At 30.4% G+C, this 16,110-nt stretch overlaps 4 protein-coding genes across 4 annotated transcripts; 1 reads left to right on the forward strand and 3 right to left on the reverse strand.

The window, feature by feature from the left end:
* Positions 1–1,754: 1,754 nt before the first annotated feature.
* LOC113873492 (zinc finger protein ZAT11-like) lies at positions 1,755–2,297 on the forward strand. Its single transcript, XM_027511633.1, has one exon. The coding sequence runs from the start codon at positions 1,761–1,763 to the stop codon at positions 2,295–2,297; it is 537 nt and encodes a 178-aa protein (XP_027367434.1). The 5' UTR covers positions 1,755–1,760.
* A 4,839-nt stretch (positions 2,298–7,136) lies between these two features.
* LOC113871936 lies at positions 7,137–8,482 on the reverse strand. Its single transcript, XM_027509029.1, has 2 exons — positions 8,459–8,482; positions 7,137–7,457 (listed from the first exon to the last, which is right to left on the reverse strand). Exons 1-2 carry the CDS (start codon positions 8,480–8,482, stop codon positions 7,137–7,139), a joined length of 345 nt encoding a protein of 114 aa, XP_027364830.1.
* On the reverse strand, positions 8,442–11,629 carry LOC113873165 (protein ALP1-like). Its single transcript, XM_027511168.1, has 2 exons — positions 11,219–11,629; positions 8,442–9,572 (listed from the first exon to the last, which is right to left on the reverse strand). Exons 1-2 carry the CDS (start codon positions 11,343–11,345, stop codon positions 8,527–8,529), a joined length of 1,173 nt encoding a protein of 390 aa, XP_027366969.1. The 5' UTR covers positions 11,346–11,629; the 3' UTR covers positions 8,442–8,526.
* Positions 11,630–13,241: 1,612 nt separating this feature from the next.
* LOC113871937 lies at positions 13,242–15,001 on the reverse strand. The gene is made up of 6 exons (XM_027509030.1): positions 14,803–15,001; positions 14,651–14,720; positions 13,971–14,513; positions 13,661–13,745; positions 13,475–13,487; positions 13,242–13,318 (listed from the first exon to the last, which is right to left on the reverse strand). The coding sequence occupies exons 1-6, from the start codon at positions 14,999–15,001 to the stop codon at positions 13,242–13,244; spliced, it is 987 nt and encodes a 328-aa protein (XP_027364831.1).
* Between the last annotated feature and the right edge of the window lie 1,109 nt (positions 15,002–16,110).

The raw sequence follows: 16,110 nt of genomic DNA on the forward strand, positions 1-16,110 counted from the left end.
TTTAAGGGACTGTATAGAATCAGAAAAGCTACAAAGAATTCAATTCGATTCATGTTCTCGTGTATAAAGTTCTTATAAGTTTTTTTTAATGTATAATTTTTACGTTTAAAATTAATTAAATTTACTTATATGATAATTTTTTAATTAAATTTCTTATATTATTATTTTTATATCAATATTATGAATTCATAATAAAATTGACATATTACGTAATTTTAAAATTTTGAAAATTTAATTTTAGTAAAAATTAATATTTTAGTTGATAAATTTTGCGTAAAACAAAATTTAAAATAGTTTAAACCGTCTAGTTTATGTTAAAAATTATTAAAAAAATAAAATTTGAAATAAATTAAAGAAAAATCAATAATAAAATCACATTATTTAATTTTAAAATTAATTAATTAATTAATTGACGATTCGGGTCATCGCAACTAGCGCATATTAACATGCACCCAAACTGGGCCGTATTTTGGAGAGATGGATTAAATTGTTGGTATAACTGTTTGGAGAAGTAAGGTTTGGACAGCAAAAAAACAAGGGAAAATATAATTATATTAATTTTTAAAACTATAAATTCAATGTAATTAATTTAAAAATTACACCGAAACAAAATATTATTTGGTCACTTTTTTTAAAGAATAAAGGGTTAATTACACTTTTGATTCTTATACTTTAATTGCAATTTTAGTTCTATTAATTTCAATTACTCACATTAAAGTTTTAAACTTTTTAAATATTTAAATTAAGTCTTCTACCATAAATAATTAATAAAGATATGATATTTTATTGATTTATAATAAAATAAAATATTTAAATAAAAATACAAAATAACATTCTTAATTTTAGAGGTGATGAACTTAATTTAAACATTTAAAGGATTAAAAAAAAATATAAATAATTAAAACTAAAGATACTAAAAGTCACAAGTAAAAGTGTTGTATTATTCTTGGTAAGACAGACCATCCTATAAAGTCTTTCCTATGTGTCATGGAATGGAATAGATAGAGATTACCTTCTAAATTAATCAATCATATGTATCATGGAAAGGAAAATAGTGAATTAATTATGTAGACATAATTAATACTTAAACTTTTTTTAGGGTTTAGGGGTATAATTCTTGAGTACGATATACAGAGCATTTTCCTTGGTCAAACACAGTCTAGAAGAGAAATAAATTTCCAAGTACCAGCGAGTCCAATACATGAACACTTAGCTTTATCTTCTAGCGGCTGCCATCTAGAAGCCCTTTTATTTTAAACTGCTTAGTTAATTAAAATCAATTCAAATTTGAGTTGAACAAATTTAATTAATTAATATAAAATTATTGTTAGTAGCTTGAATTAGTTGATTAAATACTAGCGTGGATCACCAATCACCTAATTAACCAATCATGCTTACATCAAAAAATCTAGTCAAAGGAAGAGCCCTAATTCAACGCATCCAATGGATTACTTTAATATTGCTCCATTACTCGTACTTGCTTACGTAAGAGGAATTCAATTCAAAGTCACAACTCACAAGTTTAGTGTTACAGCATGTTCATACATGTATACATGCATTCTGAAACGTCAACTATTAACTAGTAGTATCCAAAACTCTCAATCAAAGCCTTATAAATATCACACCCTCAAAAGTCTCATAGATCAGTTCCATAACCAAAGTTTTCTTTTCTTTCTAAACCACCCCTCTTTCTATTCCTCTACTCCAATATTTGACATTTATAATAATAGCAATTTCTTGAGTACTATTGAAAAGTGATCATGAAGAGAGAAAGACAAGTTGATAGCATAACCATGGCCAACTACTTGATGTTGCTATCTCGTGGAGGAGAATTTGAGAGTAACAACTACTACAACTCTTCCAACAATCGTGTCTTTGAGTGTAAGACATGTAACCGACAATTCCCATCATTTCAGGCATTGGGTGGCCACCGTGCAAGCCACAAGAAGCCAAGGTTATTGGGAGAGGGTGATAACCAACAATTGCTTCTTGATTCACCACCCAAGCCTAAAACACATGAATGTTCAATTTGTGGATTGGAATTTGCTATAGGACAAGCTTTGGGAGGCCACATGAGGAGACACAGAACAGCAGCTTCAAATGGAAACATGCAAACTTCTTTGATGACTATGAGAAGTGGTAGCAGTGTTCATACTTCACCAAAAAACACCAACAAGCTGGTTAACAACAGCAAGAGAAATCTGTTTCCTGATTTGAATTTGACTCCTTTAGAGAATGATTTGGAGTTTTTGAAGATTGGTCCGCATGCAACTCCTTTAGTTCGTTGTTTCAATTGAAGGTCCAAGAGATTTAACTCTTTGGAAAGTAGGGTATATAAAATTAACTGTGTTTATTTTTTCTCCTCAATTTTGTATTTTAATTTACTTTCACTGTATGTAAATTAGCTGTTCGATCAGTTCTTAGATATAAGAAATTCATGTTATTCCTAGTAAAAATAAATTCCTTATTTTTTAGACTCAAATTTAAGGATAATGTTTGTCTGACATCATTTGTAAAATATAAAATGCGTGATAGAAAGAGAAAATAATTAAAGCTGAAAAAAAGTGGTCAATATAGAGCTGCAGTACTTTCAATACTATAAAATGCTTGAAAGATTTCGAGCTTCTCTTAAATTCTAAAATTTTTTGGCGACTATAACATTTAACATTTTATTCACAAATTAAGGTTCGATTAATTCTATTTTAATTCAAATGTTCATGACATGCATGATCAACTGTGCTCAAGGAAACGAAACACATAAAACGGATTTTTATCGAACGTTTTTTGGTATAATAATATTCAAGTTAATTATTATAATAATAATAATTTTTTGCATGTTTTATTTATATGAATATTTTATCATTTTTTATAATCTAAAAAATACAAAACAAAAATTAATACAACCTATTAATATTGTATTAATTTTTAATATTATTTTTTGATACTTTTACAATTATCATAGACCTATCGAATCCAATTGTGAAACCCTATAAATTTTAGAGAATAAAGAGCTAGATATCAAGTTGTACAAAACAATTTAACTAAAATTATTTTAAAATAATAGCATTTACACGACATAACACTTTCCCCTTCTTATTTTATAACATTAAAAAATAAAAAGATATCTCTTTATTATAATTAATCTAAATATATAGGCTGTTTATTTTTGTTTTCTCTCGTAATTCTAGCTGTACGTATGCAATGATGAACATTGGATTGCCCGCGAATATTTAACTTCTCTGTCATGTGATGAATATTAACTACTGATTTGAATAAACCTTTCACCTAATTTAAGTATACAATATTTTTTTAATAAAAATTTAAAATTTTCTCTAATATTATTATATTATTTAATAAGAAGAGAACATCTTAATCCCTATATCGTACCTGACAAAAAAGACAAAGAAGGTTTGTATCTGGTTACTTGTCTTATTAGTTATAATATTATATTGATCAACTTCTTATTCAATGTAATCAGCAAATAACTAATTCAATTCTTTAACTTAGTGAATGAATCTGTCACTTAATAGAGAACAGATCCTTTATCAGAATCCATAGTTTTTATAATATAAAATATGAATAACAATACGTTGGAATGATAGGTTAGTTTTCCATTTTCTCTGGTCATACAATCTAGAAAGGAATTATTTTCCAAATAACAGTGCCGTGTGGTCGGATCCAAAAAAAATTCATCTTAGCAGCTGCCATCTACAACTCGTTTCACTATAATAAAATTGTTTCATTCGCAATTATTTCAATGTTTCTGTTCAACAATTATATGGTCGGTATCTAGAGTAATTTAAATTTAATCATTACCACTGATTAGGAGTTTATGTTCCAAGTGAAAATGCGAGATATATGATGATTTTATAAGTGAAATGATATATGAACATAGATCTTGTGTCATTTAGAAAACTTTGGTATACGTTTCTTTTTTAATTTGGTAGTTAAATATAAAATAATTCATAATAAAATTATTAAGAAATCATTTTGAAATAATTTACGTTTAAAAAGTATAAACTACGCAGTAAAAATTACACAGCACTCTGTGAGAGTTAGAATTTGAGTTTATATTGATAAGTACAGCACAGAAGATGGTGAGAATTTGGATAACACTACAAGTTACGTCACCTAACTGCACGAAGATATATATCAAGAAAATTTGTTTTTTAATCTTACACACGCAAACATGCATGACATATTATAAAGTAATGGGTTGAAATATATAGTTTTGCAAAGTCTCAGATTTAGTCTGCCAATATTTCCTTCGTTAACAACACATTCAACTTTAAGATACTGTCAAAAGCTTCTCAGCACCAGTTTCCTTCGTTTTGCTTAGTCAGTTCACATTAGAGACTTCGGATATACACTGCAATTATAATCATTAGAGAAGTTTCATAATTAACGTGTGAATTCGAGTTTCAGTTTATAATAATTCTATCTAGTTTAAATAAGATTATGTCTAATAATAAATAAATAAATAAATAAAAACAAGTCTTTAGCAAGAGATAGATTGAAGAAAAATGTTTTATGGGATGCTTTGTTAAAGTAAATGACAATAATACTTAGATGCTAAAAATTGAGATACATATTATTGTCTAGACATTTAAAGACTATTTATTGACTATCTCAAAATTAGTTCACATTAACAATTAAGACTTTTTCTTTAGGGTTGCTGTGCTTATTTTAGACTTTTAATTACTATTATATAATTAACTTACTTTCCTTATTTCTTTTATTTTTCATTTAAGGTTTCGGTACTAAAAATTAAAAATATAATTAATATTCTATTTTTTAAAATAGAATCAATTAATTATATATCATCTCCTTATTTCGGATATTAATTATTTTATTTTATAACAATACACATCGATAAATTGTCAAGTGTAAAATAAAAAAAATCATAATACTGTAAAACAACAATTGAAATAAAATAAATACTAATTAAAACGTTAAACAAAAGGAAAAGGAGGGAGTACTTATTTGAATAAATATTTTGACTTTCTCTATAATCATGAGTCATAGAATAAAATACTTATTCATAAATTTTGTTATTAGTTGGTTTTTTTCAACATACTTAATTAACTCATAACCGTGACTGCTTTCATTAAAATTTAGATTATGAAAACAATTATAAACTGATCGAATAAAGGTTAATGAACTAACAACCGATAGCTAGCTAAAAAGGAAATAGGTAGCATCCAATAGTCTAAAAAGAGCATGAATAAAACAAAAAACTCAATACAATATCTAAGTTACGAGATTCTTTCATCTAATGAACTCTCCACTTTTTAGGTTGTGTTCTTCTTGTGTGCTCAATCATAGTCATTGCTACAGTGTATTGTTAACTATTTCATTTTGTTAATTAAACAGTTCTCTAACTCTCTTGGGGGGTTATTTATTCGCACGTCACTGAAACGTGTTTGGGGTAAACGTTTCTAGAAATGGTAGTATATATGCGACCAATGAATGGGTATAAGATTTGGTAGCTTGCTAGACTTTTTTTGGTTGATGAGTAGTTTGATCTTAAATGTTGCTTTTCATTAATTTGGTCAATAAAAGTTTATATTCTTATTCATATTTCACACAAACCACTTCAGAATTTATGTTTTGGTATGAGTCTCCAAGTTGAATATGACCAACTTTGAGAATAGTAATGCGACTTGTAAATGTTCCATACCATGCCAAGGAAACGTCACAAATCTTGGGTGAGAACATGAAATTTGCATCTTTTCTTCTATTGTCATAAATGTGAGACATTCCAATAATAAATGTGAGTTTAAACCTAATTAACACTTCTTTTCAAAATTTGTATATTCTAAACATCCAACAGGGCTAAAGAACTGTGGAAATTTCTTTCAACTTATGAATCACATAATAATAAACGTTAGAAATCTTAAAAGTATTCTTTAAAAATTCCATGTCAACTGATTTGGTAATTATTATATTATATAATGATTGTGTCAAATTATATGCCTATATATTATTTTAGTGTCATATAACAACGCTTCTTGTGTTAAGGACTTGAAGTTGTTGTGTTCAAAGATGTACAAAAAAATGCAACTATTCACTTGTTCTATTATTTTTAGCCTGGAATTTTTGAATTGCTTTCTTCGTATATGGAGTGCCGTATTATTTTTTGTTTTGCTTATCATTCTTTATGTGCATTTATTTTATTGTTGTTGTTATTTAATTGTTTTGTAGAGATTTTACTCTGTTAAAATAAAGAGATATGTAAAGTAAAAAAAATAAAATAAGAATTCATCATTGATTTAAATTTAATATTTATAAACATAATTAACTTTAAATCAATAATAAATAAATTCACATTTTTTACTTTCTATATATATTTTCTTTAGATGAATAAAATTCATTTTTAAAATATATGTTGCATAGGGTGTATAAAACCTTACGTAATCCATGAGCTGATGAGCAAAATGCAAACCCACTTGATGAGTAACTTGGAACCGTTCAGCTCCTTGATAATAATAATAATAATAATCTATATATAGATTTTATATATAATTTTCCATTTATTTGAAAAATTAAATGAAATAACATAAATTAATTGAGAAACTGATTTTCTAGGGTAATTTTGACTGAGTTTTGCTTCATTATTTTATAAAATGGTATTCATTTTAATTATATTTCATACAATCACAAAGACCAATCTTACATGGATGCAAAATAAAATTTCATTGTGTTTAATATCTGTTAACGTGAATTTTTGAAGTATAAAAACTAAATAACAATTTACCATAACAATAATATTATATTCTACTTGAACAAAAATACCAAATACACTCTCAACATCTCAAGATTAACGCTTCCTGTGGTTACTGGGGCATCCATCGTTCTGGTTAACCGTTCTCAATACCTAGTGATTAGACGACACAGAGACAACAACTCGCATTTATGCGTTTTGGAATTTAGGTCTCAGCCTCCCATCACATTTGGGATTCACCACTTTTGAATAAAACGACATTGTTGCTCCATTCAAACAAACAATTTGAATAAAATTGGGTTATTTGGCATGAATTAACAACGAAAACAGCAACAGCATAATTGATAAGATAAGAAGTGAAAGCATATAATAGAATACAGATAATTAGAATTGGAGATAGAAATGGAAGAGTTCAGTTTTGAGGATGGTCTTGGGAGGGATCAGGGTTACCGAATTTCTGTTTGAAGGAATCCTGACGCTGCAACCACATCATGTGACCTTGAAGTGCCGCAGCCCACGCGATGAGGAAAGAAGCGATCCAGAATTTCTTGTCCTTCACCACATTCTTCAATTCCATTCTCTCATTCACTGCTTCACCAGACCACACAGACACCTTCCACTTCAAGGGTTCTTCCAAATTCGTTCTTCTTCTACGCTGTCGTTTAACAAGAATCACAACACTGCGCCCCCTACTCAGCCCAACAGTACATTTTCGCTCTCTACGGCCCAAATGCTAAATGCTGCTAAAAAAAATGAAAGTAAGGTTAGCAATATACATTTTATAATATATTCTTTTATTGTTGATTAAAATTTATTAAAAATTATAAAGAATATATAAGTTATACTTTTTTCACTTTTATATTAATATTTTTATTTTTTATTTTTAATAAATTTTAGTCAATAATAAAAAGTTTGTTAAAAAATATATTGTTAACATTCTTCTAATATTAAATTTTGCTTAATAATTGAGCTACTCTTTTTCAACCACAGTTAGTATGCCACTAATTTAAAATAATATTTTTAAAATTAAAACAGATATCGAACTAACTAAAGTATGATTTACAATTGATTAGTTCAATAAGGATTTAAGTAGATCAATCTAATAGTAGTAAAATAGATTTTTTTAGAAAAATATTAGTAACATACTTTCTAATACATTAATTTAAGAGTAATATTCACTTAATTTTTGTAGTTTTCAATCAATTTTAACTAATAATAAGAAGTATGTTACAAAAAATATGTTAAGAGTATTGCTAGCATTACTCATATTTTTAGTGATATATAGTATGTTAAGTAATAAACTAAGACAATTAAGTTAACTAAAAATTTAAACTAATATAAAATGATTATATTACATATTTTATAAGATTTAAAAAATATGATAAATAGTTAAATAATGATAATTTATATGACATATCATGTATAAATTTTTATTTATTTTAAACCTATTTTAGAAGAAATGAAAAATTCAAAATAAAGAAAAAAAAAAACTTTTTTTATGTGACCGATTCAAATTAGTTTTTTACTTGGATTTTGATAAATTCTTGATGATTTTTTACACTACTAATATTTTGAATTGTCCAAATTCCAAACTAGCAAAATCAAAGACATAATTATCTAGCAAGTAAATAGATTATGCAACCAAAGGTAGAATTTTGATCCTCCTCTTCAGCTGACACTGAAGCAGAGGCAGCTAGAATTTATTTCTGTCTGAGTAAATTGTCAACCAATAACATGTAGATGGTAGTAAAAATCCATTTTTATATGACAATTAAATTGTAACAATCAGAAGAAATGATCTTTCAACTTGGCAGTTTGCCAGATAAGTAGAGAGAAAGCTTCTCTCTCATAGTGAAGGCAGTATTGTCGGCAAATTCACAAGTTTGGTCTTGATATCCTAAATCATGCTGGTGGCAAAAAGGCATATTATGCAGTACTTCATCCTCCATATCAATAACTATATTATGTAGTATGCAGCAAACAAGAACAATTCTTGGCAACTTGTGCTTATCAGGCTTCCACATCACACCTTGGATTATCTTCCACATCTCCTTCAGTCTAGCCAATGCTTTCTTGGCCACCATTTGTGTTGCAACAACCCTTTTATTAAACTCAACCTGAACATTTGAGAGTCCTTTACCTTCATAAGGAGTAATAAGCCATGGCAAAAGGGGAAACCCTGTATCCCCTACGATATATTCCCTCACCACTGTTCCCTCAGGAAGAGTTCTCTCCCCCCCATTCAACCTTTTCCCTTCTTCAGCAAGTCTGAAAAAAGAAGAGCTTCGAAGCACGTGATCATCGCTCATACTTCCTGGCCATCCAGTAACTATGTCACAGAATCTCAAATTTGGATCTACAATGGCTTGCAAGACCATGCTGCAATTCTTCTCGCGATCAAGCCATACACTATTCAAAGAGTCTGCAGAAGGCAAAGTCATCATTATGTGTGTGCTGTCAATGGCACCACAGCAATTAGAAAGGCCATGCATATTCTCAAATTTGGACTTCATCTCTTCCATTTCCATTTCGGTGGAAGGCCAACTAAGATGGTAGAGCCCTCTCTCTTCCATTGCTTCCACAAACCGCCATGTTATTTGGGAAACAGTTGACTGGTTCATCCGAAATGAGTCGCCAATGGTTGACAATGACTCACCAGAGCTAAGCCTTCTAAGAGCAACAGCAACTTGGTCATTCAAAGACAAACGTTTGCCACTTATATCAACGAAATTTGAGGATCTGGCCAGCATGCCTTCTTCCACAAGAGAACATATATAGTTGAACGTCTTCCTTGAGATCTTGAAAACTGACTCAAATTTCTCTATATCTTTAGAATGAGCTAAATGTCCTAAAATTAGTAACATTAAGGCATGTGAATATCAGATGGGCAGTTGGATTTTGCAGTAAGAAATAATGCATAAGATTAGCGCATTGCGCAGCATTTTCTAATGTACAATGAAAGGAAGGTATTCTACATGCAATAAGAAGCAATGGCAGATACAATATTCTTTACATTCAGACACAGGTGTAATCAAATTAGAAATAAACGTGCCAATTCCCAATAAATTAGATGGTTAATCTAAAAATCAGTTTCTCTCAAAGATATGTTGGAAAAATCCCTCTCTTCTTCTACAACTCAATCTACTCAATGTCACAAAAGCATAAATATTAAGAGTAAGGACACCTATCGGCTAATGTGTGACAGAATTTTGATTAAGAAAATCAGCATAGTAACGAATTTACTGAAAGGGTTCAACTAAAAAAACTGAAAAAAGGGTTCATACCTCTGGATTTCTGATTTTATTCTTCTTTCAAAACCTCTTCAACTGTCAACCAGATTATCAAGTTTTCAACTTATACAACTGCTTTCCTTTTTATTATATTGACTATATCAGTCTAATAGTTATTCCCATTATCCTTTTAGGTAGAAGTATATTGATTTTCTTCAAGGGCTTTAACAAAATAATCATAAACACATTCTCTCTCACATTTAACCAAATAGCTTCTACAGAATCTATATAACTCTATCTACAATCAATTCAATAAAGTCACACAGGAAAAACCTATTTTATAAGTAGTTTTATTTTATTAGTTAGAATTTATCATGTTGACCACAGGCTCGTAAATCAAGAATAAGGGAAGTTCACCTAAGTAATCTCACAGCCCATGTATTTGGTAATTAGTATTGCCTGACATCTATGCATAACAAGAGAAAGAAGCTCCACAATTCAGGTGAAAACAACACATAAAATACCCAAATTGTTATGCACAGTGAATTACTGCAATAAGATAACGATAATGTAAAAAAAAATAAAAAATTGGACAAAGAAAAACTGAAATAGTTTAAGCGGTAACATCCCAACAAGAGCTTTCACAATTTGGATGGTTAAGCTACAGAATAAACAAATAGCCAAGCAAAGATATGCAAACCAAAACATGAGTAATTGAACAAAATTATAACCAAAGCCAACGGTAGTTCCTAAGAAATAACTTCCATATGCAATACATACACAATTTCGTCAAAGGCACAAGGTTACTTTCTTTATCAAGTAACTCAACGAGATGTAAGCCCAGCTGCAACAAGAATGTGAAAAGTCCAGTAAAGCCAAAGATATAGATAGCATCAAATTTGGAGAAACAAAGTTGTAATCATTATTCTCCTATTAGCAGAAAGCGTATGATATAACTTCTTTGCCCTACATTAGAAAAACCAAAAAACAACTATCCCTCTTGATATACAATATTAAGCAAGTAAAGAGCAATATCACCCACTTATCACAATATCAAGCAATACCAAGGATCCATTAAAAGAAGTAGTACTTCGAAGAAACCCAATGTAGAAAATTTGAAGTTATACCCACACAATCAACAAGTACCCACAAAAGCAGCATCTAATTTCTATATATGTAATCTACAAGAGAACATTGGCTAAGCAAGGTGGTAGAAAAATGATGAACCGCAAGAGAAGAATCGTAGAGGATATTGCAAGTGTACCTGAAATTCTCTGGGAGAAGTGATGCCACCAATCGAAGGGTTGAGAGTACAATGGGGTTGCAGTGCCATCTTGGCCATCCTTGTTATCAGCCTTCTTCCTCTTCTTGATACCTCTGATGGAACCCATTCACAACCCAAAACACTTAAAAGTTCTTCCTTTTCCACCAACAGCACCAAAGAAAAGGAAAATCGCAAAAGGGTCTTCAACAAAGTATTCAGGGAAGAAAACTCATTAAGCACAAGCCAGATTTCAACTCCGTGGATGAAAAATCAAAGGTGGTATGGTATGTGCAAATTCCAAGTATAATATGAAAAGCTGAAGGAAGTGAAAAGGCATAAAAGAAGGGTGAAAGAAAAGAATGAAGAGCACAGTACGTGAGTAACGCGTGCTGTGATATGTGTATTGGTGAAGGGAATCAAAGAATGTAAGGAAAAGGAAGAAAAGAAAGATGGTAAAGGCGAGGCCAAGTTCAATGAGACCAGTAGTTTCTCTCGTAATGGACATGAACGATTGATATTGAAGACTTCCTCGTTTATGGTCTTTCGATTATTTTAATGAATTTTTCCTCTTTTATTGAATGTGATTTTGCAATAAAATTATGTTTCAATTTTTGCTTCATTCATCATGGTTCCTGTCTCGACAACTATATTCATTTGCAAATATCATTTTCATTTACTACTATTCTTTTTTGTTGGACCATTTTTATTTTCACATTATTATGATGAATGCCTCTTTAACTTAAATACGGGTAGAAATTCTTTCTTCCAACCAAAAATACCGAAAAAAAAAAAGATTGAATTGTTGTTTTTTTTAATAAAACAATTGATTATATCCACTAACTATATTTAATGATTAAATTATAATTTTTATTTATTTTTTAAAATTTTACTAATATTTTAAATGTATTTTCATATAAACAAATTTCTTAACAGTAATAAATAATTTCGGCCAAATTTCCCAATTTCTTTTTGTTCTTGCTCAGGATGGTTAAAAAATATTTTTACACTCTTATTATTACCTTTGTAATTTTATAAAATGAAAAGGAAAAAGTTTCTAACACTCCCTACTATTTGCTATTGGACTTCAATCAAAATTTTCATAATATTCTTTTAAAAAGCTTTAAAACCTCTAATAGAAGCTCAAAATTAATCAACAAATGTAAAAAAAAGAAAAAAAAACCACGAATTTTCTTTATATTCAAAGAGATTAAATTATAATATATTCAATCTCTTAAAAAATACACAATTGTATTTTATTAGGTGTGTTTGACTTCACTTATTTTAAAAACATGATATATTTTGCTAACTTATTAAATAGAATTTTAAAACCATTATCCCATAATTATTGTTCCTATCATGCACTAGATACCCAACTTATTGACTCTAACAAGTGTCTATCTGGTTTCATGCTACTCTAACGTGACATGTTTTTCCATGAAATGTTAACGACTCGGATCAACTAATGTACGAATTATGGGACACCATCAACAGACATTGCCCCACAGTAACATTTTCTTTTGCTGACAAAACATGGTTTCCTATTAAGAAAGGAAAGTATTTCTTTAATTATTAGGAAAATAAATGTCTCTTTGTAATTGAGATGCATTTTTTCAGATCCGTACATACAAAAGAAATATTAAAAAAAAGTAAATGAAAGACAAAAACAATAATATATAGTATCATATACAGGATTTATTTTTAATAATTCAAATAACAAAATTAGTTTTAAAAAGGCCTATAAAATATACAAAAGAGGAGTGCATTTATTGCTATAAATTTCAATAAAAGCTACACTTTTTTGTTTGAAGTTAATCTTATCTTGACAGAAACCCCTTCAAGAAAGAAGAAAACATAAATTATTGCGGGGCTTTTGTATATCATATAATAATTTATATTCCAATTTTTAAGCAACCTTGACATTTGCCTGATATTTGGAAGGCAACCACAAGGAGAGAAAATAATAATACAAAATTAAATTTCAAAACTGTCCAATCTAACTAAAAAACGTACCAAATTGTTCAATCTAACTGGTGGGTGCAAATCCATTCCCAAATGATGTTTTAGTTGCAGAACCCAAGTCTTCCCTTACTTGGAATACACCTACAACATTTTTAAACAATAACACAGTAACAAAACCTATACTTTTACACCAAAATCAGAGCATCTAGCCAAAAGAGAATGCTACCAGTCACACTATTTTTCCAAGGCTAGCTGTTTACAACAAAATCAAAAGAAAATGCTCAATGAGAGATATACTCTTGGGACAACTCTGCAAATAAAGTACAAATCAGATGAATAAAGAACTAAGGGTTTTGAGTGACAGTAATTTCAGAATTTCTGCATTAACCTATGGTTTGATAATCAATATCGCTTCCTTTATAAAAACTCTCGGTGGTTTGATTGTTGGTGCAAGTAATTTATACACAAGGAATTTTGAGAGACTTGTTCATATTTATCAAGTTGAGTTGATACAGCATTGTGCAAATTGAAAAGCACTTGCTCCAGACAAAGATCATGCACCTCAAACCTATACAACATTGGGTGCCGAGATACATGGAACAATAGTTCATTTCAGTTTGATTTGATTGAAAGGAAGCAAGTGATAGATGTAGTAGCAACAGATCACTCAATTTATTGTTCCGTCTCTAACTTTATCTAAAAATTGCATAACGAAACCAATTTGAGGTGACTTTAACTTACACTATCTTACTCACAAGTCACAATATTTATGAAGCTTTAAGATCATCCACACCTGATGAACTGCATCAAAACTTCTGAAGCCTTCATCCTCCCACTTGGACGTTCATTCTCTACCCTCTGGCTTCTGATATCTGCTGATGCACAACCCTCCAAAGACCCTTCCGAAGCTCCAACACTAGAAATAGAAAATAGCAAAGACCCTCCGTTCTCACTGAACTCCCTTGCATCATTCCCCTCACACTCTTCAACTTGATCCATTTTTATCCTTTCCCTACTCTTATCCTCAGTCTGAGTTGAAGCATTAGTAGCTTTCCCCCCAATCTCCCTGCATGTCTTTGCCTTGTAAAGCTTGTAATCACACGAGCTAAATGACTGGTTCCACAGCTTCATGGTGGTTGGGGAGTCTGCATCTGTGCTAGAACTGTTCGTTTCAGTGGAACTTTTGGAGCTTGGTGTTGATGTTGCTACATAGGATTGAAAGCTCAAAGAGGTTTCTATGAGTTGTGTTCCTTTGAGGACATACTCATGACCACTACTTGGGTAAATGAAATCATTCTCAGACAAATCTTGCCACACAAACCCGTTCTTGTAACTCCTAGTATGAAAGATGATCAACATTGTATGATAAACATTGTTAGTTGCAAGAAGTTTGAACTTATGAACTAAATAAGACAAAGGGGTCTAATGGGATTGTGTGTTCCAAGATTCTGAAGAGCACATGATTGGATATACCTTTTTGTTGACCAAGCATACATGTTGGCCATTCCTTGTCCACGGAGGAAACTCAATCTATTTGTCACATCTGATCAGAAAAGTAGGGATAAAAAATATATTTTCAAAAAGCGAGAAAGCATATCTAACATAAATCATGTTGTAGCATTTACCTTTCAGACATAGCTTTCCATGTGATGAAGAGATTGGAACCTCCATGAGATGTGGATGCTCAAGCTGGCCATTACGGGAAAGGTAGTATATTACTGGAACTTTCAGCTCAGTTGCTTCATGCTTTGGTTCAATCCAAGCTCTTTCTACCATTTTCATTTCCACAGAAAGCTCTTTATTTCCTACTGATTTGGTTCCCATTTTTTGTGAATTAAAAAAGACAAAACAAAGGAAATTAAATTAAAGATTCCGAGTGCTGAATGAGAAGGTATTACTATTATTAGATTTGGGAAGATGGTTGTAGAATTGTGGTTTGTTCAATCAGAGGGAGATTCTTGGCATTTAAAAGCAAAGGGGGCTAGAAAGAGGGAATGCATTTGGCTAACTAGCTAGTGGCATGACATGCATAAATTTCACGGCAACATGCAATAAACACCAAAGGGGGGCCAAGAAAAGGTGTTTCTTGCTCAGCTACTTGCACGTTTTGGGTCAAATGATGTTTACCAATCAATCATAGTACCTCACTCGCGGGCCAAATTGAGCTGAGGACAAAAATCTCATTTTCTTCGAATGAAGTCAAATTAGTCCCGTGAAACCATTACACTGTTATCAGGGAAATCAGTGGACATGTTTCCCGGCAACCAAGCAGAATGTGCGGAAACTAGTGAGGACTTGGCAGTGAGGACTGAGGAATAACGTGCAAACAAAGAGGGATGGTTGGTTTGCTATTCCTTCAGATGGAAAAGATTAATCTTTGACAAAATGTGAAGGGTATTATTTAACTAAAGATATCGTTTCTGATTCCAAGAATCCAGGCATCAAGAAAAGCAAAGTGGGTAGTAAAGACAAGGAAATTGTCAACTTGTTTAATTATAGATACTACCCTATATAAAAATTTATAGAAACATAAACTATTGTCTCGTTGTCTAAAAGAAGAAAAATAAAATAAAATATTTTGAAGCTTTCGGCATGGTTTAGCTTACAGTTGAAGAGACTATTAATTTTGCAAACAAACTGATAAAGTTGGAGTTTTGAGTAATTTTAAAAAAAAATTGAAATGAAAAATTAACATAAAAATTGGATAAATTTATATTTATAGATCGCAGAACCCTTTAACCTAGTTTGGAGGTAATTTTTTGGATCCGACATGCTTTGTATTTTTTTCAAATAATAAGTTCTGCTCCCGTTTGATCAACCAAAACAAGTATGAAATAGTTACCATTTTAATTAAGGAAAAGTTGAAATGTAAAATCAAAAGGTGTTTATTAATTTATCACCTAACATGATACCAAGGCACCACGCAAAAGAAG

This window comes from Abrus precatorius, unplaced genomic scaffold, assembly GCF_003935025.1.
Source record: "Abrus precatorius isolate BTA unplaced genomic scaffold, Abrus_2018 Scaffold7, whole genome shotgun sequence".
In the NCBI taxonomy this organism is placed as follows: domain Eukaryota; kingdom Viridiplantae; phylum Streptophyta; class Magnoliopsida; order Fabales; family Fabaceae; genus Abrus; species Abrus precatorius.

Excerpts from the sequence above, each read along its gene's own strand:
- LOC113873492 (XM_027511633.1), top strand. The coding sequence starts at position 1,761 with ATGAAGAGAGAAAGACAAGTTGATAGCATAACCATGGCCAACTACTTG.
- LOC113871936 (XM_027509029.1), bottom strand. The coding sequence starts at position 8,482 with ATGGATTTTTACTACCATCTACAT. Across the intron at positions 7,458-8,458 it reads ATTTTTACTACCATCTACAT|CATTTGGGCCGTAGAGAGCG; the intron begins GTTATTGGTTGA and ends AGCAGCATTTAG.
- LOC113873165 (XM_027511168.1), bottom strand. The coding sequence starts at position 11,345 with ATGGGTTCCATCAGAGGTATCAAGAAGAGGAAGAAGGCTGATAACAAG. Across the intron at positions 9,573-11,218 it reads CTTCTCCCAGAGAATTTCAG|GACATTTAGCTCATTCTAAA; the intron begins GTACACTTGCAA and ends TACTAATTTTAG.
- LOC113871937 (XM_027509030.1), bottom strand. The coding sequence starts at position 15,001 with ATGGGAACCAAATCAGTAGGAAATAAAGAGCTTTCTGTGGAAATGAAA. Across the intron at positions 14,721-14,802 it reads TGGAAAGCTATGTCTGAAAG|ATGTGACAAATAGATTGAGT; the intron begins GTAAATGCTACA and ends TTTTCTGATCAG. Across the intron at positions 14,514-14,650 it reads TATGCTTGGTCAACAAAAAG|GAGTTACAAGAACGGGTTTG; the intron begins GTATATCCAATC and ends CTTTCATACTAG.